The following is a 24,062-nucleotide window of genomic DNA, read 5'->3' as shown; positions in this document are numbered from 1 at the left end:
GCCCCCAGCCACTAAAGAAACCTATGCGCACAGTTGCTTACACTGACTCTCAAGATTTTTTTAAAAAATAATTCTTCCCGCTGGCCAAGTGCATTGTTGAGCAGTCACATCCATTCCACTTTTCTCTGTGGACTGACAAAGTCTCTATTCCCCCAGCTCTCAGTTCTCTTCTCATCCCCCCCTCCTGCTTCGTTGCCCTCAGTCACAACCCTATGAAACCCGATGAGATCCCGATAGCAGGCACTCCAGCGATTGTCTTCAGCACTTCCTGACTTGTGGAGCTCTGACGAAGAAGTCCACTGGCTTGTCCATGTTGGGTGGCCACAGAACCATGGTCTGTCTGGACATGGACAAATGCTTCCTGTGGTTCTCTTCTTACACAAATCATTTGTCCATTGACAAAGACGAGGGCCACTTTCTTCATTAGCCTCAGGGTAAGCTGTAGCACACACTCATAATAAAGTTCCAGTGCAATTTCAGGTCTTCAGGACGCAATGATTTCCCCAAAGAAAATTGTTACATGAAATATGGGATGTGATCAGTTATGGACGATGAAACCTGAAAAGATAAATTAAAGAACTTAGAATTATGTTATTTCAACTGACCATGACACTGACCCTCATTCTTCTCCCACAGCTGTTTCCTTTTGTAGCCCAATTATTCCTGATTTTCCTGATCTGTGTTGGTTTACAGTCAGACTTATTATTCCCCGCTGTCCGTCTTGCTCTACTTAGAATACCAAACGGAGATTTGGTGTGGCTCAAGCACTGTCTGTCCGTACCATTAACCTCACAGTGTGGTTCCTGGCACAGTTTTGCTTGGGTCAGCCAACGCTTTCAGGCACTACCTGGGCATGGTTGGGGTTAGCACAAGACAGCAGGCAAGCTGGGTATGGGGGGACATCACCCTGTTTTGAGGTGAGAGGAAGAGGTTAACTGCATTAATTCAAGCTGTGCCAAGCCTGCTGGTCTCAGGGCCACAGAACCGTCTCCAGTCTGTTTTGTTTGCCGATACAGATTTAGCCACAACTGCATCCATTATTTGGGGGTGCTATCAGTAACTATTATCAGAAAAGCTTTTCTAAACCATAAAAGTTAAATTTCTGGGGTTTTAATCCTTGTGCAAAACGAGGCTAATAAAAATTTTGTATTTTCTTTTAAGTAAGCAACAAATTTTATAGCACTTCAGATGCTTTCTTCTTATTAACAGCAATGAACTGAGGCACATGAAGGCCCAAATGTACCTCATTTTTTTTAGGCTTTTAGGTAGGGCATGTACATCACTCCAGATTGCCTGTACGATGGCTAGAGAAGTGGGTTGCTCCAAAAGGTGTCACCAACCTTTTCTATAATAAGTTAGGAACCTACAGCAACTGAAATTCTAAATCATGTTAAAAGTAATGAATCCAAGCAAAACAGTAAGGAGGGCACCACTACATCTCAGTATATCTATCACCAGACATAAATTTCTGTTTAAATGGCTTAAAAGATGTATCTGTCCATGAAGTAGTAAAAGATGCAGCAGCTTTAAAAAGGTGTAAGTAATGATGCATCTACACAATAGATTTACCTAAGTTTTTGTTTGACACATTTCTCTTAACAGTTCCACACATCATCCCTGTAAGTTGATTCAATACCATCCAGGGATGCATTTCTCAAATGAAGAAGGTGCGCACAAAGCCTGACATCCAAAACTATGCACCTCATCTGCTAAATGACGGTACAGAGGATTGCAAAAAACACACAGGTTTTGTATTTGTGTAGAAAAACAATATACTGGACTATATATAGCAATTTCATTAGAAACACTTCATGAACATCTGCTAATACACTCCTCCCAAGGTTGTATTGATTTCTCTATTTTTAGAAACTCAGTTGCTTGGATTTTGTTATGAAATAACGGAAAGAATCAGTCTAAATTACTAGGAATGGAAAACCAGTCAATTGACAGTCATTACAGTAAATGATGAACAATGAAAACCAGTGTTCTTTCTTTTCCAAGTTTAATATAAAATTTTAACATTTCAAATATATTGTAAGTACTGATTATAATATTAAAGCATCTATATTTAATCTGCAATAATATAGGAAACCATATACAACAAACTATTTTTGTTTAGTAAGCAGCTTCCTTATTGTCTCAGTCTATCACAGAATAGCCTTTGCTAATCAGGTGCCAATGCAAGTGCCTTTTGGTTTTCATTGTCTCAGTGATCTCCTTGAAAATAACTGAAGTAGGAGAAATTAATTCTCCGGCTAGAGACTTCTGTCTATGGTTTTCTTAAATCGCTTTTGTTGCACCAATCTGATATTATGTAGCAGAAACGACATAATTTTTAGTGAGAAGTCCCAGAGGAAATGGGATCTCTTTTTATTTTCAAAATCCCAATTGCCTTAAAACATCTGCATGTTATTCTGCTCTTAATTAGCTTTTCCTAGTGTTACTCTTCTGACTTCTACGTAGTAACTCCACAACATGACCAGTGAGAAAAAAGAGCATGGATGGGGAACAGAAAAAAAACTATTTCCCTCAGGTTGAAATTCTTTCAGGACCCTACAGAATCATAGCCTATATTTAATCACAATTTGGCTGTGCCTATTTTTTACTCCATTTTTGAAGGCCCTCCTTGAAAAAATAATTCACTTTTTAATGGGTTTGTCACTCCACTAGATTCCTGGTTCAGCTTTCAAGAACCCAGTTGTAATCAGCCTCAACTGTTCTTGAAGCTCATGAAAAAATATCCAATTCTTTTTGTATGAATCATGCCTGTCTGTACTTAGGCTTCAATACTGCAATGCAACTCAAGAAACACAACAATGTAAGCAGGGGGTTGGTTTCTATACCTATTTTTATTGCTTCTCTTGGGATGCTCTTTTTTTAAAAGTAATATTTTTATATATTCTGAAAAAGATATACTACCTGCTACCTAAAGAGAAAATTACATCAGAAGCCAAATGAAAAGATATATCTCCATGTTTGAAAGGGCATTTTCTAATGGTCAGAATGCAAAACTAAATTAAAACCCTGCATCCTAGTTCATCTTCTGGCTTAGGTTTGCTGTCTGTGAAACTGGTTTGAATTTTTAAAAATTAATTTGTTTATGTTGTATCTACACAGAAGTGACTAAATTATTATTTTTAAAACATCCATGTTTTGGTGAGAAAGAAATCACTGCAGTTGTGAAATCAGGCTGTAAAGTAAGAGATACATGAAACACTCATCACCTGTTATGAATTTCCCTTGTGAAGCACTCTTTAATTAGTTGATTCACACTCACTAGCTTAGATCCTGAGTTTGGTTGAAACAGTAGCAGGAAACAGAAGGGACCCAGCCTTAGACAATTGTTTTTATTTGACTTAATTCTCTGTGGAAGCAAAGACATTAATACTATGTACACAATGTTGGCCAACCCTTACATCAAGTTTTGCTTGCTGGTGGCAATTTTCAGCCTTTGTAACTTCCAAGAAAAATGAACACATGCCATGGAGATTACAGGAAGTGTCTCCCTTCCCCTAGGAACAATTCTGCTAAATTTTAAAGCCTGCTAAAAACTGTGGACACTTCAGACCTCTTTAAAATAATGCTTCAGATAATATCTTGGTGTTACCCAAAGCAGAGAACAAAACAAATCCACATTAACACATTAGATGTGGCAACAAGGGAATCTATCTTGTTCCCCAGAAACTGCTGCCAGGAGCCTAAGTGACCCTTAGAAAGCTTGCCAAGACACTGGTGAGCTTTTCAAGTTCAAAACATCATCTAGTTTTCACTTAGCAAATGCATGTACCCAAATACATACTTTCATGAGCAAGGGAGTGCTGCCAGAAAAGGAAATTCCTTTTATTTTGTGTGCTTGAGGATTACTATCTTCATCTGTAAGAACTGATGGGTTCTTTCAAAGGATTATTTTGTAGATTCCCCAAACAATCTTTTTGTACATAGTGACCAATCCATTACAGTCACCTGAACTTCTGTATCAGCTAGAGATGGCATCATCAACACTGGGAATTCCAACAGAATCAGTGGTGGGATTCAAGGGGACTCATGATAGGAATCCACACAAATCATGACACAACTGCAGACGACTTGCAGAAAGGCAGAGGGTTGCTGTCATGCTTATTTCTCACACTTAAGCAAGAAGATGGATTCACCCACCTGGTAAATTGCCGACTTTCCTCATGTACTTCCATTTCTGTGCTTTTAAATTCATTCAGTTCTTTCCGTATTGCTGCCTAATAAACAATAATGATACATGCAACCATAAGAAGTATGAATTTTAAGGAAAATAAAAAGTCTGAAAGAAACGTGGCCCTACTCTGGCAGGTGCCTTACAGTTCCCATTTCTAGTCTCCTTTACTGTAATCCACATCTCACACATTTCTGATCATTAACATGAATTACGTTTCAATTACAGCTGTTCGAAGCACTCATCCGCTACAAAGAAACGCAAAGCATCAAGCACCAAAAGTAAACCAAGAAACACCAAATCAACTGCAACGGGTGAACTAAGCCCACATTGAAAGAGCACTTTTACAGGCAAAAATGGGCAAGGGGTTGGATTGCCCTGACAATCACTTGCTGAGTAGGCAGACAGGAGGGGATTTTATCTCCAGGCGAAGCCCCTGAGGAGCTGGTGAGTCACTCTGCCTGCACAGCCATTGTGCACACAGCAGGGGCCTTGTATCTCCCTTCTGGAGAACAGGACTTCAGGAATGCAAGATGAACAGCATTTTTTTTTAAGTGGAATTAGTCACTTGGTTTGATTACTTCTATGTAAAATAACATGAATTATTTGGACATCTCAGCCTTGGGTTTTCAGTTGGCAGATACTAAAGAACAGCAGAAATTCAGTACACTTTGTAAATGCCTTGTTGCTTACATTAAGACACTGGTAAGCAACTTACTTCGTTAAGTAATAAATAAAATTTCTGAAATATTCTAGTATATACTACAAGAGGTTTTGTTTCTATGCCACACACCTTCCCACCTTCACTGTTAAAGGAAATGACAGTTTATTCTTACTCATTCTTTTCTTTCATTCCTTTCAATAAAGACAGTATCATTTAATTAATCCCTAAAGAAATGTCATCTGGTGTGCATGCCTTTCAGTGCAGAACAGACAAGCAGCATGAGAAAATTATAGCATTACCAGGCTGCAGTCTTATAAATGAGAAACTTCATTTTAAGCAGGGGTGGTCATGTTTAGGTGTAACAGCATGCTTATATGAGGCTGCTGTAGAGCTAGGAAAGAGACAGTGATTTCTGAGCACCAAATCAGCAACAAAGGCAGCAGATCTCCAGCTCTGTAATATAGTTGCAGCACAATTTTCTGCTCCCACTCGAATTAGAAGAATCCTTTCTCTGAGAAAAAAAAAGGACAAGGGAGTTTCCAGGCAACCCCAAGTCTGCCTTTCGGCTAAGGCCAACAAACTTGGGGCTCACAGAATCAGCCTTGGGCACCTGTTAATTACAAAATGAATTGAGACTAAAAACTGCTACTCTGAAGTAGGTAGGAAACTCTATTGTTTTTTCTAGTGTGGTTTACCTGGTTGGACCTCTGTCAAAGTGGAGGTGCTGGGTCTTCTAACCTCCCACAGACTATTAGACAGTGCTCAGCATCTCCCATAACCAACATCTCCAAACACTTCTGACTACATTTTTAACTATTTCACCTTGACTTGATATGATTGTCAGATGAGCTGGCAATCTTTTAATATTAATATTAAAATACAAGCTGAAATAAAATCAGTGCTTCGCTACCCATAGCTAAAAGAGAGTGGGTTCTTGCATACACCACTCTTCATGTCAAGCACATCTCATAAGAGTTCCATAAAGTCCAGAGGTCTTGGTTCACACCCAAGGCTTAAAGAGCTAGCCCTTCTGGCTACCTGAATCTTACAGCTTTCATTTCATTAAGTAGTGTAGGAGGGATGGAAGAGCGTTTTATGGTAATCTTTGACTGATGTGTTTTTTAAATGAGAATCACAGGATCATTTGTCTCGTCCTTTGTAGTTGGGCAGCAGAGCTATATCAACGGTAGCACGTTAGGGGCAAACTTCCCAAGAAGGTGAACTGCATGCACATGGTCAGTTCCTGCATTGGTGGTTGTGGCCAAGAACCTTGAGGAGGATGGAGCAGCTTCTACCTTTTTTCACTCAAATGAGTAGCAAAAGTAACTCCTGGTAGCAGTGATGCAGACTTTTGTCTGCAAACCCCTACCTGAATTCCCACCAGGAATCAGGGCCACCTTTGGTAAACATTTATCTGGCATAGCAAGGATTTAAAAATTAGAAAAAAAATTAGAAATTCTGGCCTGAACTGTCATAATGGAAGTGGAAAATATGCTCTTAATAGGCACCTGAGTGGGTTTTCTTAGCTGCAAACAGTAGATGCACAGTAGTACCATGACAATCTCGCTGTCAGTAGCAGATGTCATTTGTGATGCCGGCATCAAGAGAATGTAAACCAGAGGAAAGCTCCCCAAAAGTGACAGATGAAAGCATTTCCTTATAATATACATTTGTCCCTTGCCTTGTCTGCAGGAGTTAACCTGGCCCAAGGTTTGTCAGCACGACGGTCGTAATCCGGAGATTCCGTGACCTCCACATACTCGTTAAATCGAAGGATTCTTCTTGCTTGAAGTTCAGCCACTGTAGGCCTCAGGCTGAGCTGTAAGTGGGAGGCAGAAAATAGTATGCTTAATAAGATGAAATAAAATAAAAGAGTAGGTATGATGCAATCTCAAGAGAACTTTAATGGTATTTCTAAATAGGGTCACTTTCAGGTGTCTAAAAAAAGGCACCATCCTGGGAGTGCTGTGCAGGAATGGGGAGGCAGAATAACCTGATTTCTTGAATTATAAAAATAGTCTTTTTTGGGCAGGTCACAGAGAATCATGACAGTTATCCCTGGAATATTAATTGTGACTTTGCAACTGTCACTGCATTTACCCCACTAGGCCATTTGCATTAATGGTTATACTGTGTTAAAACTGTAATATGAAAAATATGTGAGATTAGGAGGTATCTGCCTAACAAAAAAAATGGGTTTGACCATCTAGGGGTCATTATGATGCCAAATTGTTTCAGTCACCTCAAACAATATTCACTTTAATTAACTAAGGATGATCATATGAAGGAAACTGTAGTTTTACAGAGAAGGGCAGACCAGGGATACTTATGAAAACTCCCCCCCCATCCCCTCCCAGAACAGATCCATAACTGCTCCATTTCCAGGGACAATGAGCATGATCCCACCTGCAGGAGCTAAGACCACTGATGTGCTTAGATGAGCAGTGAAGGGATTTCGTAAGGCTCACATTGTTTTGCTGCCCTCTCTGCTGCTCCAGGGAAGAGTGGATCTACAGGTGTGGCTACTCTTGATCGTACATGACAGGGGTGGTCATGCTACAGAGGAAATGTGTCACTTATGTCCCCTGCTTAGAAACATCAATATGGCCAGACTTGGTATGCTTCTCCAGGTGTGGGGAACTGGACAGGATGGACTTGGCTTGTAGTGCTTTTTAAGCAAATTTCTAATCTGGGAAAATGACTGATGGACATTTGCAGCAATGTCAATACACTCATTTTTACATTCTTATAAAACATAACTCTATGTACAAAAATACACAATACAAAAAAGCACATCATCACCTTTCTACTGAGTCTACGTTTTATTTCTCTTTTGGCTTCCTGTTCCTCTTCTTCATTCTTCTCTGTTTTCAGAAGAGATAAAAAGGAGTGAATATTTAAGTATTATAACTGCACATACTGTATTTCTCTTGGTTGAAAGCTTCAGAACTCCAAGTCCTGGCTCATGTTTCCTCATATTTCTGGATGATGCCGCATGTGTTGTTTGCTTTTTGGCTTTTGTATGCTCTCATTCTTTTCCCTATCCGCATTTCCCCTGATTCTGTAGACATCTCAAGTCAACTGTGGGTCATGAGCACAGCAAAGAGAAGGTGCCTGTCATTTCCTTTCTGTGTACCAGCAAGCAAATTCCCTGACAGAGTTCCCTGATGTTTCAATTATTTATTCGAACATTAAAATCACTGTTGCTTTTACTTCCAACATGCCATCTATTTTAGAATAAGAGTCTAATTTTAAATGCCAAGCAGAAGTTTGCTCTATTTGAATTACCCAAGTTTCTTCTACTGCGACAGTACACAAATCAATGCCATTTGTTTCACTGTCATTTGTTAGTGCATATTGTTTTTACTATTTAAATTTTCTTTCTGGCTTTATAATGGGGGCATATGACCCAGCACTCAAGCCCTCTTGGTTAAGGGCCACTGGCTGGACCCAATGAATGAGTACAGCAGAAAATGATGTCCATTTTTGGAATGTATTTGGGCATATGAATGAAACTATTTGCTTTTAACAAATTTCTGTTCTAACCAAACTTGATTTCTTGACTGCCAGTGAAAAGCACACTTACAAAGACATGTTCATGTGGGCTCAGCATGAAGAACAGTATTTGCCCTTTCAGTCCACCTCTGATGATTATATGCAAAGTTTTGTGGTTGAAATATCGCACCTAGAGAAATACGTAAAATTCTGATCCTGTTTTATTCATGTTGGGGATTACAGACTCCTCATTACAGTTCAAGGCTAACTATAAATTTAAAGGAATTCATTTGTTCTGGATACAGCCAACTTGCATAGATGAAAAGGGAGTTTTAAGTCCTGGTAGAGTTGTATTTGCCCTGTTTCCTATGGCCAGCCCCCTGTGTTAGTATAGGCGACCTGGCCACAGAAGAGTTTCTGTATAATAGCTTTTACACTGGAGACAATGCTACAACAGGACACCTCATGGTACTTGCAGATATCCTTTGCTTACTCGAACACTTTCATGTAAGGAGAATATCAGGGAAAGGAGGAGAGGACAAATTATAAAAATGACAAAGTAGGAAGGGAAAAAGTAGGAAAAAGGCAATGCCTGACCAAGATCTGCTCCATGAGAAGACTCCAACACCAATGTCAGGTTTCCAGGAGCAATCACACAGGCTTGCTGCCAGGATTAGGTTAGATCTCATGCTGCTGATGATGTTACTGAGATACTGAAACATGGATGTAATTTATGGTTTATTCATTGCTTTTCTCTTAAATGGAAAGGAAATGGATAGCCTGTTTCCATAGAGGAACTGTAAATGGACTCAAACTGAAGAATGGAGAGTTAGAGATTAAACTACATTTTAATTTTTTTAATTAATATATCTGTCAATAAATAAGTTGGGTGTATTTAAGGACTTCTAACTTTAAAGGATAGCTCTCCTCATAATATCCTCACCTAAAAAAATCAAAAGATCTCTAGCTATTTTAGGACAGAAAATCATCTGCAGGCTTTTGTTTAAACATCCTGTCTTTGCAATCAATAGACACAGTAGCTGAGGTAATTAAACACAAACTATTACTTTGGGGTTCCATTCACCTGGGAAGCATCTGACATAAAAAATTTTGTCCCTTCATGAATGGAATTGCTTAAGTCCTACCTCGGATACTCTCCAGTAGCAGCCGTAGCAGGAAAAAAGGCGACTGAATATACTTATCACTGTACCGCCCTTTTCTTAATTTAGTTTGTAAAATATGCTGTGCATTATTCATATCTTGGCATTTCTTTGCTATCTAAACCACAGTATCTCCTAAGAAGCAGCAATAAGATGCTTCATGTAAGAAACAAGAGCTCATGCTGCTTAATGCATACCTTAAGGAAGAACTACCAACAGCATGGACACCTGAAACACTGTTTCTCTGTATTTTGGGGGAGGATAAAATACCTTAAAAAGCTTGCTCTAGGCATTTAGGAAGGTTGAAGGTTAGCTGCCTATCCCCATGTCCCTGTGGGTAGCAGATGACTGCACACTGGGACGGCTGGACAAGGGAAAACCCCCCAAAAAGGGCAATCATCTTAGCAACTGGGCAGAGGGTCTGGGCACCCCTTGGAGCAGGCCATCAAGGAGGGCTGGCAGCTCATCTTTTGGAGGACAATACCAACAGGAGGCACCAGGAACTTCCTTAGATCCTGGGCAAAGCAGGAGGGGATCAAACCCATGAGGAACAGTCAGTCTTCTGCGTGACAGGTCAGGAACAGGATGTGTTTTATACATTCAAGTTGGTTTACTTCTAGGAATAAAACTCAAGAGCTAAAGGAAATGGACTGAAATCTCATGGCTGCTGCTACAATACTGAATCTGCTGTTTGGTACATGGGCCCCTGTCTCTGGCACTGACTTGTACCTAAAGCACCAATTTCCCAGCTCCAGCCTGCTGAGCAGAGTCTTGCTTTAAGCCTGGTGCTACAGAAACACTGCCTGGATACAAATCCCTATGAACAGGAAAAACTACAGTGTGTTTTTGGTCTTTTAAGGTAAAAGTTTTGAAAGTTGCTGTAGGGAGTTAAGAAGATGTGTGGTGCTAAAAATAATGGGTCTGGTGCTCCTGGTTCCTGTAGGTGTTGTGGAAAATTCCAGCCAGACGGCCAAGATTTGGCTGCAGGTATGAACTGACTCAGTTGGCCAAACAGGAACATATTAATGCACAGGAACACACTTATGACTGCTTTCCACCTTAAAAGCAGATCTAATCTGTGTGATGTTGAGAGAGAAAATATAAACACAGCGTTCTCAGCTGTAAGTCCCCTCCTCAGATGTCCTGCTGCTGCCCTACTGGCAAAGAACCAGCCCAGTGAGCGTCCTCTGCTTGCAGAAGTCTCTAGATCCCAGCAAAACTATGGCTTCCCCCTTTCCCTGCCTGCAATTCCTAGGAGGTCAAACTGGGATTTGACTCCTAATTGAAACAGTTTTGTTTAGCATCACTTATTGTGGCCGTCAAGTTACATAATCCACCAGTCAAAGCCAAACAAGCAGCTTCCCTGTCATCTATACATTATTCCTCCTGCAACTTTTACCACATTAAATCTAGTCACCTTCTGTTCTGTGGGACACTTGTTTTGTAGCAGAAGGGGAAAAGAGAAGAGACAAATTTTCCTGCCTGAGGGCTGCTCCGTTCTTGACCAAAAAGTACTCCTGGAGCATAAAACTGAACTTTCCATTGTGCCCCTATGGGATTAGCTATGTTTAGACTTCTCTGTGGGCTTGCTAAGGGAAGAGAAAGAAAAGACAAACAAAGCACTTGCTTCTTGCAGTGCTCTGAAATGCACTAAGCAGTTTCTCTTTCCTGGTTTTACAAGCAAAGATAACCATTAATATTCCTTAACAAGCATTGAGAGCTAAACCCCTTTTATACAAAGCCATTACTGGCAAGCATGCAGGTGCACTGTGCAAGAAGTTCACTGTCCCTTACAAATACAGGAAAAAAATACAGTTATCTTAATCTGAAATTCCTGGAAGACTAAAAAGTTTCTTTGCCATAATGCAATACTATAAATACTGTTGGTTCAAAGCCAGTACACAAGAAGCCTGCCTTTGTAAAAAACACAGGTCTTCAAGTGGACTCCTGAGTTATCGTAACTTTGTTTTAGTGTGGGAAGTCTCAGAAGTCTGGATAGTTTTACCCAAACAGTTTTTATACAAATCCGCCTGCAATGTCTTGCGATTGTACTTGGAAACAGGATTTTCAGTTACTGATTTATCTGGAAATATTATCAAAACAAAGCTGCTTGCAAAACAGACTTCCTCACTGACTGGAAATACAAAAAAAAGAAAAAAAACCGGATTTTTTTCTGAACCTCTTAGAAGATTTGGGCTGAACTTAATCCTGAAGTAAACATTTGGACCTTTACCAACCTCAAAGTCTGATAAATATTACTCAAAACAATACATCCCCTTAGCTGCAGTTTACATACACACAATAATATAACTCCTTCTCCCTTTCCACTGGTTAAAAAATATGAGGAAGAAAACTTTATGAAAGAAACCCCAACTTACTCACAAAAGCTGACTACACCAAAAAGACATTTAAGACATGTAAACATTTTCAAATGATCCACAGGAAGGAACTGCAATAATTTTGATGTAAAATATGAGTGCCTTAGGGCTTAGAGAGAACTTGCACCCTGAAAGGACTCTGAGTTACACTGTCATCACACAATGTGGCTTGTTTTTGGTTTGCTTTGGTTTTTACAGATCACGCTTAACTTGAAATATTTTATATCTCAGTGATGAGCAAAAAGCAAATTCCCCATGTCCTCACCAGGGTCTTGTGATTTTTTGTGATTTACAATTCTGCTTCCCAGCCTTTATTTTTCACTCTCCCTGGCCCCTTTAAGACACCCCCCAGCAGCAGCAGGAGAGGATGGCAGGAGGCACTGAGTGCAAAGCCTGGTGTGCTGCCAAAAGCTTAAAGTAAACAAGCTGAAACAAGAGAGGAAATCTATTAACTGCTTTCCAGTCTTGAGCTACTTACCACAAAACCAGTGAATGGAATAAACACTGGCAAAAGGGATAATAAATACATGGCAGGTTCGCTGCTGGGTTGGTAACCTCGAGATAAGTGAGAAAGAGCAATAGGGGAGCCCAGCTGGTGCTCCCAGCTCAGTGGCCATGTCGTGGCCTACCAAAGATGTTTTGAAATAACATTTCTTACATAGTTCAGCATGAGCAGTTTGTCATATATAAAAAAAGTTCTTATTTCAAATTTTATCTTTTATCTATGCATTCAGAAATTACAGTTTTAGAAAGTCTATTCACATTATGTGGTGGACAGGAGTCCCTCATCCCTCTCCTGTGCAAGCATGAACTGTAGCTTCCCTTTTCAGTAAGACTTGGCACTATTTGGCATTTGAGAGCTCAGAAAACAGCAACAAGATTTTATTAGCATTTTGTTATCAGGATGGTTTGCCTGAAAGCCAGTAATTGCCCTCTCCCTGATTTGCTGGCCTGAGCAAGTGACAGAGTCATCAGTCCATGGATGCTGTCAGGTGAACAGCCCATTTTCTTTCCTTCCCATTAGCATGCTACACACCAGGGTTGACACCAGGGTTGCACAGATGAGCTCCAACTTTTCTGAACAATTGCTGGAAATAACAGCATTATACCAACTCTTTCATCAGGTGTGAGAAGTTCTCATGCCTTGAGAGTTTTTTTTTTGTTTGCTATTTGTTTGATTTTTGATTTATTGCTACAAAGTGCCTTTTCTCAATTTATTTCTTCTACTTAACCATCAAGTACTAGCTACCTCTGCCAGATGGACACAGGGCTAGATGGAGCTGGGCATGGCAGCTGTTACACTGTGTCTTTAGGTAACATCTGTATTATGGAAAGATTCATAAAGAAAGATAAAATAATGCATGTTCTGAAGAGTTTGCCAGCCAAAGAACAAAAGTAACGTAAGTAAATGGCAGAATAGGTATAAAGGGTAAACTTCCAATGTACTTCATTCCTCTGCCCTTGACTATTTGAATTACAGACTTTTTTTTCAGCAGGGATATGAGGAAGGATTAATCAATGGGAAGGTGTTCAGTGAGAATCTCATGCAGGTTTCAGTACAGAAGACATTTATGTCAGCAGTGAATATGAAGGGCAGCATGCTGAAGTAGTTGGCATATACCTATTGACTTTCTGCTGAACACTTTGCCTTTCCTCTTTCTAATCCTCCTTCTAACCTCTGCCCTTATATCTCACCTTCACTTCCTACTGATACTCCCTCCTCCTCCTCATAAAAATGAGGTGGAAGGTTAACCTAGAACTACTTCTAAAGGCTATCCAAGTCATTCCTGGTCTTTGCGACCAGCTTCAAGAAATGGGATTGTGGCAAGCAAAATTTGGCATATTGAAAGTGTTGACACATTATTTTCCAGAACATCATTTCTCTCCAGTCATGGATTTTCTAATACTGCAGCAACAATGATGGGCTTCCATTTGAATCCAACATATGCTCCCTTTCTAAGTAAATAGTATATGAAAACTGAATGAAATACTTACGCTTCAGGATATTTCTTTGCTCTAGCTCTTCAGTTGTGGGCCTCTGGCTAAGTCTCCTGTGAGAACAAAGTAAGTGATTGATTTAAAACCAATAAATGACATATTAGAATTTGCAATACAGCTTAAAAAGTGTAACTTCCAGAAGTAATTTCCAGGCAGTTACAGTAACTGCTCATGTTACCGGAGTGGCCATTTGTTTTAAAAGATGTAGTGTTGCCACTCAAACACAAGAATACTTGAATAATATTACAGAAGTTGTACCAGCATATTTAAAGTCCTCACAGGTATAATTTTATGAAAGAATTCATAAACCTTTTTTGTTCCCAAGCATCATCACTACAATCAGTTGTGCAATTGTTAGATAATTCTCAGATATTTTGAATGAATTTTGGTATTTTTGATATTTTGAAATCTTAATAAAGTTTTAAAAAAAAACCCAAAACAACAAAGCCCATAAGCTGTTCATTCCTCACTAATTTGTACATACAAATTGGGAGCTTTAACCGAAACTTAATTTTATTTAGTTAGCTAAATATAACAACTGCCATTACAAAAAACTCCAAACTGAGATATTAATTTTCTGATTTGTACAGGGGAGAACATGGTTGATGTTGTCTCTGTGTTTACTAAACAAGTCCACTTGTTCACTTGAGGAAAGGAGCAAGAAAAATATCGGCAGTAAAACTTATTTTGCAGATGTGTTCAAGATAGATGTCCCTCTGTCCCACAGCACTCACACAGTCTGCTACAGACTGTCTTCAGCCTCGTGACACTTATCCAATTCAAGTCGTGCTTGGACTTTCAGATTTGTCCCAGAGGACTGGCAGGTTTACCACAGGTGACCAGTCCCAGCTGTAGGAAGTCCCAGGCGGGGGCCTGTCCCAACCCAGACTGAGCTGTGGGAATAGATTTTCCACTGGACCTTGATGCTGCCAGGTGCTGACCACCATGGAATTTTTAAGAAACTGGCATCAAACTTGGTTGTGATTTTGAGTATGAGCACAGCCCTGATGCATACAGGTAATGTCTCCTGCCACCAAAGCAGAGCTGTGTACGGTGCATTTCAGCTCTCCAGCAGAACCCACAAAGCAGCTTCTGCATTCCAGCTCCCAAGGGAGGACTGACAAGCAGGATGTGATCACTGGAGCTGGGATTTGTTCAGGAAAGCAGTGATACCAACCACACCTCTTTATTAGCAGAAGAAAAATTACCCTTGGGCTCTACACAGTAGATGTATCACTCTTACAGTTCAGTACTGAAATAGCTGCCTTGGCCAGACACCCAGTTCACAGAGCAGCTCAGCTCATCTTCTGGGTGTTATGCAGGGCTGCTGTGCTCTGTACTGCAACAGTACCGACTGGACTACCCTGTATCTGGAAATCTCCAACAAACACGGGACATCCTCCAAATCTGGACAACATTCCTGAGCCAAACAGAAACAAGGACAGGTCTAGCAAAATACAGACATGCTGTAGTCTATTCTCAGAGACCACAAAAGCCAAAATATACATGACGATTTTTTATTAAAAAGCCTGTAAAAGGCAAGTGAAATTTTTTTATGCAATGTTCTCAAGTTCAGAAAGAGAAAGTAACATATATCCCATAGCAGTTTATCAGCTTGAGAAAGACATGCCTCAGAGGTGGGCACAGAAAACACTAAACACTGATCGGCTGAACTTCTTTTGCTGGAATCAGCATATGAATAATGAAGGAATTGGAGAGCCAGGGGAGAAAGGGGAGGGTCAGAAGGGACAACATGCACAGGCATGCTCTATGTGTCAGGAACTACTGCTCTGTCTGAGATGGGTATACAAGTGGAAGTTCTGCTAACAAATTGGAGAAAGAACCTGAACCATGGCATTGATTATCGTGGACTTGTTCTTACCCTCTTCCTCTTCTTACCTTTTTTAACCAAAGTACCCAAAACCCTAAAAGCTCTCAGATTTTGTTTCTTGCAGGACAAAAAATGTATTATTGACAGTTTAAAGTTTTGTAAGAAATAAAACCACCATTTTCCAGACAGTTGTACCACAAAGATCCTGCAGTGCTTATTGGGCTGCATTTAAAACATTAACCCAGTGTTCTCAATTCTCTTCCTCCACCTCCACCCAGTGAAAGCACTTTTACCCTGAGACTGATACCTCACTAGCTTCGTTCCAATCTGATGTCTGATTTCCTGCCTCTCCTCTTCGGATGTACGCTGCAAGATGTTTTTGTCTTCTAACTCTTTCTTAGATGGTCTGTTGCCAAGTTTGATAGCAAGAGTATCCCTACGACGAATTTTACTTGCCAAAGAGCCTGAGGAAAGGAAGAGTAAGGTAGATTTAGTTCATTCATGCTCAGATTACAGACACAAACTCTGAGTAAGAACTTTAATACCTCCCCAAAGCAACCTTGGTCCCACATGCAGGAGAGGAATATTAATTAACATCAAAAGAAAAATTTTAGCTCCGTTCATGAAAATAAAAAGCTAAAAGGCTTGGAGGAAAAAGCTACCAGACAAATTGATACAAACATCACTTGTCATTTATCCTAATGATAAAAATGACAAATCTACACTAAAATGTCTTTGAAGTCTAATACATTACAGGTTGGCTTATTTATCTGCTTAGTATATTTAGCAACCTGCTGCTCTTTTTCTTCAGCCTTAAATGGTTTAGTCTCATTCTATCATCATTTCCCTCATTCTTTCAAATTTTTTTTCAATCAATTACCACTTAGTTCTTTGATAGTGCTTTCCATCTCTAAGTTATTTGTAAATTAAAACAAAAAATACAGTTTAGAAAAGCACTCTGAGTGTTTGTAAAGTAACCTAGGCAGGAACCCCCAGACACTTAAGCAATCTGTTCTCCATAAAACTGACACAGTAGGGACAAGGGCCTTGCAGCTAGGCCAGCATTAGCTTCAGCCAACTGTGGAAGGAAGGGCATTTTTCACAGCCTTTGTAGTATTTCCCTTGTGTCTTGACATTCTGACTGAGGTGGTTGTGTGCCCTAGGTTGGCAGATTTTCACTATGTAAAGAAGTTTGGTAAGACCACAGGCTCCAGCTCACTTCTCATAAGGCACCGTGCTGCTGTGTGAATACATGACCTTTCGGTTTCTGTCATTTTGGGCTGTATTCAAACCCAACACAGTACTGCAGAAGACTTCAGCCTCTTGAGCTACCTGGCACTTCACCTTCTCCTGCACCAGTGGCCATGACAGGAAAAACAATGTTCGTTTTGCCTCATCCCACTTTGGTACACTGGACCTTGGTGTTTAGGCCTTCTTTGCTGAGCACAGTGAAGCACCTCCTCCAAAAAAGATGTGAGCAAGGCTCTCAAAACCATGGTTTGATGGTGATTTCATACTGACACAAGGCCACCCTGGAGGAGGTAGAGGGAGGGCTGCCCTCCCTGCTCCTGCCAGCCTGCTGCTGCCACCTTCTTTGCTCAAGCAAAGGAGAAACCTTTGGGTGAGCTGGATCAGGGAAACACCAATTCTACTGAAAATCAGCTCAACAACAGGTGCTACTGCAAAAATAAACATGAATTCTAGCCTAAGGAAAGAACATCTGGGAGCAGGGATTAGGCAGAATGGGGGCAGGACAACCCCTTCAGCACAGCAGGGCTTCTGCCCAATTAGGGCGATGATTGAGTCATGACCCCGGATGAAATTTCAATGCTGTAAAACTTAGATGCAATCTACTGTGATCTGCTCTGTCTGCCAAGGTTGCTCCAATGCTTAAAACATCCTGATCAAAGAGGAACAAGTGACTTTCAGACAGTGAAGCTGCTGACAGATGGGCTTCCTCTGTCATCCACCACACCTGTAACTCCCACAAGGAACTCACGACATGGGCAAGCCAAATCAATGGCTTGCAATGCCCTAATGTGGAGGCCTTGTTCCACCCTCATGTCCTTCTGAACCTGTTCCTCCCACCTCCACTCTCCTCTGTGCAATGCTTGATCTGCTCTCACCTGTACACAGGCCCCCAGCAGGTTTCTGATCATGATTGCCTGGGAGAAGCAGGATACTCATTTCTCAGTAGTGACAAAATACTAAATCTCCTAAAACCATTCCCTGAAGCCATTCCCCTCTTTGCCTCACACTAGCATGGGTCAGGCATGCTCACATAAATCAATCTGAAAAAGGTAGCCTGCAGCTTCTGGGCAGGATGCTTACTTTCAGAACTTGCATTTTCATCATCGTCATCGTCGTCGTCATCATCTGTGTACAGGATTGGCCCGTCCGAGTCCGAGTCACTGCCATGGCTCTCTCTGCTACTTTCACTCTCAGAAGGGGCAGCAGCATCAGAAGCCTCCTCCACTAGCTCAGAGAATGCTTGATCTGGGGCCTCCCCTTCTTGGTCTTCTTTGGTAGCCAAGCTTTATTCATGAGCAGATAAGGTGACACATTATTGCAAGCAGACAAAACAGAAGTGAGAGGCAGACTGAATAGGCAAGTACAAAAATAAAAGTTCTGTTAATGAAAGTAATTACTTTCTAAAAAACATACATATATAAAACATTTATAACATATGCAGATATGTATATATATCTATGTATGTACGTTAGGAAAAAGGATGCAAACAATCTGGAACAATGCACTGTAAAGACTACATTAAGACAAATCCTAATTGTTTTTTATTTCTTGTGGCGTGGGACTGAGAGAGAAAACAGTTCATAAAGATGAGGGTGAGAGGAGCAAGTTGGAGAGCAGATGGGAGTGCAAAGTTTCCTGGTTCGGAAGCATAACCCTATTTATTGTGAATACAGTTTCACTGCAGGTGAGTTCAAAATGTCCATGCCCATAACTGATGAACATGGGGATCAGCAGCAGATTGCCTTTTGCCTTGGGAAAATCTTTATGTAAAGGAAGGGTAGAGCAGGGGGAGATGCAGCACTGGAATGTAGAGCTGGCAACAGATGTACCAGCAAGAATTTAAAGGAAGGTCTCTAGGCTACTGGCATCTAGACTAAACCCTCTTGGATTTATGTAAAAGATGCTGATTTTTGTGGCAGGGAAGAGAGAAATTAATAAGGCAGTTTCATTTTTCTGCCAGCTATTTTGCTTAAAAAATGTAATTATGACTTTTCTCTTGACCAGTTTTTACAGTACCTGAGATTTAGACAAGTTACTAGGCAGCGAAGGACAAAACACCTACTAATTGGATCCTGAAACCCTCATTTTCAAGTGTTCGAGTAAATTCAGCTACTGAATTGAGAATTTCAGCAGCGAGATATTTAATGACGTCTACAGAAAAAAAAAAAAACCCACCCTTGTAATTCGGCACCATTTCTTGTTTGCCTTAGTGAGAGATAAAGAAAAGAGTCATCATCTATGGGCTGAACTGCTGACCACGGTGTCAGCCACACAATGAAGTAAGAGATAGGTCATGAGCAATGACCATCTGGGCAAACATGAGGCACTGCAGGTGAAAGGCTCAGAGGCACTGGGAAGGAACAAACTGTGCTGGGCTGCAACACAAACTGCTCCCAGTCAGCAGAAGAAACAGAAGCGATCCCCACGTGTCTACAGTATCCCGTGCAAAGAAATGTGGCTTCCTCGGCTGTGGTGCTACCGCTCCCCCAGGACAGCCAACCTGTCTTACCTTTCCATGTCTTCTCTTCCCGTATCTGGAGCGCTGCCTAGGGCTGCACTGCTCAGACTCTCATCTGTGCCGCGCTCCGTCTGGAGAAGAGGCTTTATGTCGGAACCAGGGCTGCGTGGCCCTGCCACACAGCTGTCTGACACATCTTGGCCACCTGAGGAGCCAGCAGGCTGACTAGCTGCAGCAGGAAAAGGAGGTGGAAGTGGAGGTGGAGGAGGGGCAGCAGTGGGAGGAGGGGGCACAACAAGCTTGCTCGACTGGTCTGCGTCCTCTGTTTCAAAAATTACTACGGAAGGTTGCTCAGGCTTGAGTTTTTCTGCCTTTACTTCCAAACTGTCAGCTGTCGCACCTGAGGGGGAAGAAGCAGCCCCATCTGGTGCTGTTCGTGGGGCTGACTGTTTCCCAGGTTTTTTCTTGCCCCTGGGAGTCCCTGATGTGCCAGATTTGCTGGAAGTCTCCCTAGAGGCTTTGGGATGAGATGATGTGGATGAAGGAGATAGTGATGAAGAAGACTTGGAGACTGGTAGTTTTTTTGCATGAGAGGAACCAGCTAAAACAAAAAAAGAAAAGGCATTTTACAATCTTGCAATTATACGATTTTTGCACTGTATTTTCTGCATGGATTGAGTTGTGTTGGTCTTTTAAAAGTGTAAAAAATACACTTGATACTTCTACAATACTTTGTGTAAATTCTTAAGATGATTAAATGTTGCAGTTCCAATTTCATCTTTGTAGTTGGAGACACAGAAATTATGAATACTTGCCCAAGAACAGCAGAGAGGACCAACCTTACAAATGGGTAAGGGTTTGTTTCAAGCATTCCGCATTGGCCCATTACACCTTGCCTGGACATCATCTAAGAAGTCCATTACTTATTCCAAAATATGTGTAGTGTCCTAGTTAAAAAAAAAAAAAAAAGCTTGCTGGCAGAGAAAACTGCCTGACCTTTCCTACTACATGAATTTTTGGTCTGATCACTGTGAAAACCCTGTGATTTTTCTTATACTTTTCAATGAACATCTGAGAAGTGTTACTGAGTATCACTTTCACAATGTTATTGCAACTGGTGTCCTCCTACTTAATGACAAACAGCAGCGGGACAGCAAAACAAGGCGTACTTTCAAGTCCAGCTGGGTATGTCCACAAAAGAGAGGCAGAAACCACTGCTATCACTCTGCCCTAATGACCTCCAGCAGGGAGGAGGCACTGAAGGCCTCCTGTATGTACTGGAGGTTTTCATCTTACCAGTGACCAACTCGGGCAGTCTTGAAAATGTAGTGAAACAAGGTTTTGACAGTAGCTGTACAAGCTGGCCAAGCTGGCTGTTTAATGCTGTGCCACTCACCATGCTGAAGCATATATGTTTAATGCCCAAGTTCACTGGAGATTTCAGCTAGTCTGCATGCACATGTGCATTCCAGCCACATTTCTAATTGCTGGGTTAATGCACCCATCACCTGAGATGGGAGCTTCAAATTTCTCACTCTCATTTAAAAAGCAGTAAAAATGACAACCATCTAATGGTTCAGTCCTTTTCATCAAAATCCATCCAACTCAAACACTTCTGATGGAGTAAAAATTCATTAACTTCCAGAGAACAAGTGAAAGTGTTATGAACTTACACAGTAGCCTTCTGGCTAAGCTTACTTTGTAAAACAGTAAGCTGCAATAGAAATCTGCTGAAAAGCCTACTTTACTTATAAGCATTTAAATAAAAACACCCTCCTCAGCAGATTAGGAGAGAATCGAAGCACAGACACTGGCCATAAAAAGTTCACAATATAAAAACAGTTTTCACTGTGAGACTGTTCTCAGTCTCAAAGAAGATGGAAACTAATTCAAAAGACACACTTTACCATTCTCTTCTGTGGCTGAGTGTTATGGTTTATAAACATCTAGAGTGCTGTGAAGCTTCCAGTACATGAAAAAATCTGAAAAAATCCATAGAAATTTCAGGCAAATCACTGTTCCTCTTTGTGCTCCAAGGTGACTGTAGAGGGCACTATCCTGAATCTACTGATACTGCACTAATCTTCCCACATCAAGTACAAATCACTCAATTTACAAGCAAAACAAAATGAAGCAGAAAAATGGCACAGGCAGAAGTTGATAATTAGAGTAGAAATAGATGTTAGTTCCCACGTGCATATTACTTAACAGAAATCTTACTGAGTACGTGGATAGCAGAAAGAACACTTTCTAGTCCACATCAGTACAAGGTGGAGATTATGGGGGTACAACTGACTGCAACCACCCTTACCCCAAGGGAACCTCCACCCCCTGTCCCTTGGTGGCACCAATGTTTAACAACATACTCTGGTTAGGGTGAGAACCCATCATCCCCCTGGTTCAGTGATTTGCATATCTAAAGTTGATTGGTTAGTGTTTTCCCCTCCCTGTTTTATGTACAAAGTTGTAAATATTAATTTCCCTTAATTAACTATGTATTAGTTTTAGAAAGTTCTGTACTCGTCGACATCCCATTGGCTGCTTCCCTTATTCCCTCCCATGTGTTATTCCCATTGGTTCCCTCAGCTTCAACCCCACGTCCTTCCCATTGCCCCATTGGCTGTAACCCTTATCCCCGCCTTTCCATCCCTCCGTATAAAATTCCTAGACTCTCAGTTATTTTCGGCTCTTTGTCCCTAGTTCCTTCACGAGCTAACTGTCACATGGGACCTATAGGAAGAGTCCCCTCTCTCCTTCTTCGCCTGCGCGCCCTCCAACTAGCCCAGGAGCAGCTCCCTCGGGTGAGGACCTCACTCTCTGCTACCTTTTGAACCAGAGGGTGTAGCCAGACCTCCGGGCTTCTTCAGTGTTCTCCTGGCTAGTGCGCCCGCAGGAGGTCAACAGAATCAGTGACATGCTTACACTTAAGAACTGCAGCAGAATACAAATACATGGCCACACAATTGTGGCTGGGAAAATGGCAAAAGATGTTTCTATTGTAAAAATCCTCACATTATTCTCAGAACCTTTCTGGACCTGCAATTAGATACAGAAACTTAAAAGATTTCTCCCACAGAAAACCGCCCTAATGTGTCCACACGGGTCAGAAGTGCTGTTGCTGTTGTTTTTGACTGCGCTGGGTAATGATTTTCTGTCATGCCTCTGTTTCAGTAGAATACTTGAATTCGGATTAAAAGAAAAATTTAATGGCTGTTGTTTGTTTTTTGGCATACATCCATGCCTACATTTAAGTTCCATTCTCCCAGTTCCACTATTTCGGTATGGAAACCTGCTGTGTTGCCCTTAGGAGAGTCATGGCTCAGTTGTTACTCATAGTCCTCTCCTCCTTCATGGGACTTGATCACTGGCTGCATCATGTGTTCACTTTCATGGGGATCTGACAAACCTCTTGTACTAATACTGTTCCAAACCAGCTCTACTTACTTAGTACTGCCCCACTTTGAATGAAAACAACGTATTTTTAATGTTGGAAGAAATTACCAGTAGAATAAGTCATATACGTGGATGTATTTTACACCTGTATGGCCTCAAGCATTGCATGACATTTCAGCAAGGCAATAGAAGCAAACAGAAGACAAATCTGGAACCTGGATGAATTTTAATCTGAAAAGTCAGATACCTGACAGCTTGTTACCAAACACTGCTACAAACATTTCTTTATGTGATGGAAACATTTCTTTATGTGATGGGTTGTTTTATTTCTGAAAGATCTGCTGTTACAAGGTTGCTTCACCCAGGAAGAGTTGAGCTTTCCAGCTGCATGTGAACCAGCAAATTCTGGATTTTCAAAATGTTTATTCTTGTAGTCATCTGATGTAGTAGGGACAGTTAATACCAAGTTAATGGATATTTTATGGCAAAGTTGTTACTGTAACTCTAGAAGTCTTGCAATGTTTTCAAACAGTCCTCTTCTGTATGCTGCAAACACAAAACTTGCCAAAATGTACAAGCTGTGAAGAGAAATACTTGCAGAGAAAATGAGGGACTGGAGGGCTTTCAAAGACAGACAGAGATTGAAAACACAAGGCTTGTATAAATTTGCCAGTATGTATATGGAGCCCATTCATCACAATACTGCTTTGTTCAAATTATATGTGGATGTTTTAATTTTGGTCACTGTCCACACTGCAACCATTCAAACTCATGATCAGTACCTTAGGAGCATCCACCTATAATCTTTAATCTTGCATCACTGCTGAATTTTGGTCTAATAGTGTGGCGATAAACACATGTGCTATATGCCTGATGATTGATATTTTCCTTTTCCAGTATGCACTTAAAATCACAGCACCTGAGGGAAGCCTGATCATTTCTAATGGCTGTAAATATTTTTTTTTTTCAGCTAAACCAACTGCTATTCAACAGTCTTTTAAGATGTCTTCATGGTTTTTATTCTCAACCTCTTTGTGGTCTTGTAATATTGTCAAATTGGAATGGTTGATATTTTCAGTAGAAAGTTACAGCAATACCAAAGTACTTTTCCTTAGGGGCAACTCGTGCTTGGTTTCAGAAGTCACCTTCTTCCCTGCTGATTCTTGAGCACTTCTCTGGGTCATTTTGTTGCCAGCTTTCACACTTGAACTGGGAATTCAGTGCTGTCTCTGATGTGCTTGGTGTACA

General features: G+C 40.9%; 1 protein-coding gene across 4 annotated transcripts in view; it reads right to left on the bottom strand.

The window, feature by feature from the left end:
* Positions 1-126: 126 nt before the first annotated feature.
* Positions 127-24,062, bottom strand: part of PHACTR2 (phosphatase and actin regulator 2) — a 130,493-nt gene continuing 106,557 nt past the window's right edge. For all 4 annotated transcript variants that reach the window (XM_008636010.2, XM_017737253.1, XM_017737251.1 and 1 more), the window contains 8 exons: positions 19,473-20,022; positions 18,044-18,246; positions 16,020-16,176; positions 13,879-13,934; positions 7,653-7,714; positions 6,532-6,669; positions 4,156-4,232; positions 127-558 (listed from right to left, as the gene is read on the bottom strand). In XM_008636010.2, the coding sequence (XP_008634232.1) occupies positions 543-558; positions 4,156-4,232; positions 6,532-6,669; positions 7,653-7,714; positions 13,879-13,934; positions 16,020-16,176; positions 18,044-18,246; positions 19,473-20,022 (1,259 nt within the window). In that variant the 3' untranslated portion in view covers positions 127-542. The remainder of the gene's footprint in view (positions 559-4,155; positions 4,233-6,531; positions 6,670-7,652; positions 7,715-13,878; positions 13,935-16,019; positions 16,177-18,043; positions 18,247-19,472; positions 20,023-24,062) is intronic.

The sequence above is a fragment of the Corvus brachyrhynchos genome, unplaced genomic scaffold (genome assembly GCF_000691975.1).
Source record: "Corvus brachyrhynchos isolate BGI_N302 unplaced genomic scaffold, ASM69197v1 scaffold6, whole genome shotgun sequence".
In the NCBI taxonomy this organism is placed as follows: domain Eukaryota; kingdom Metazoa; phylum Chordata; class Aves; order Passeriformes; family Corvidae; genus Corvus; species Corvus brachyrhynchos.
The sequence above is the reverse complement of the archived record's forward strand: the minus strand, read 5'-3'. Positions and strand labels throughout refer to the sequence as shown.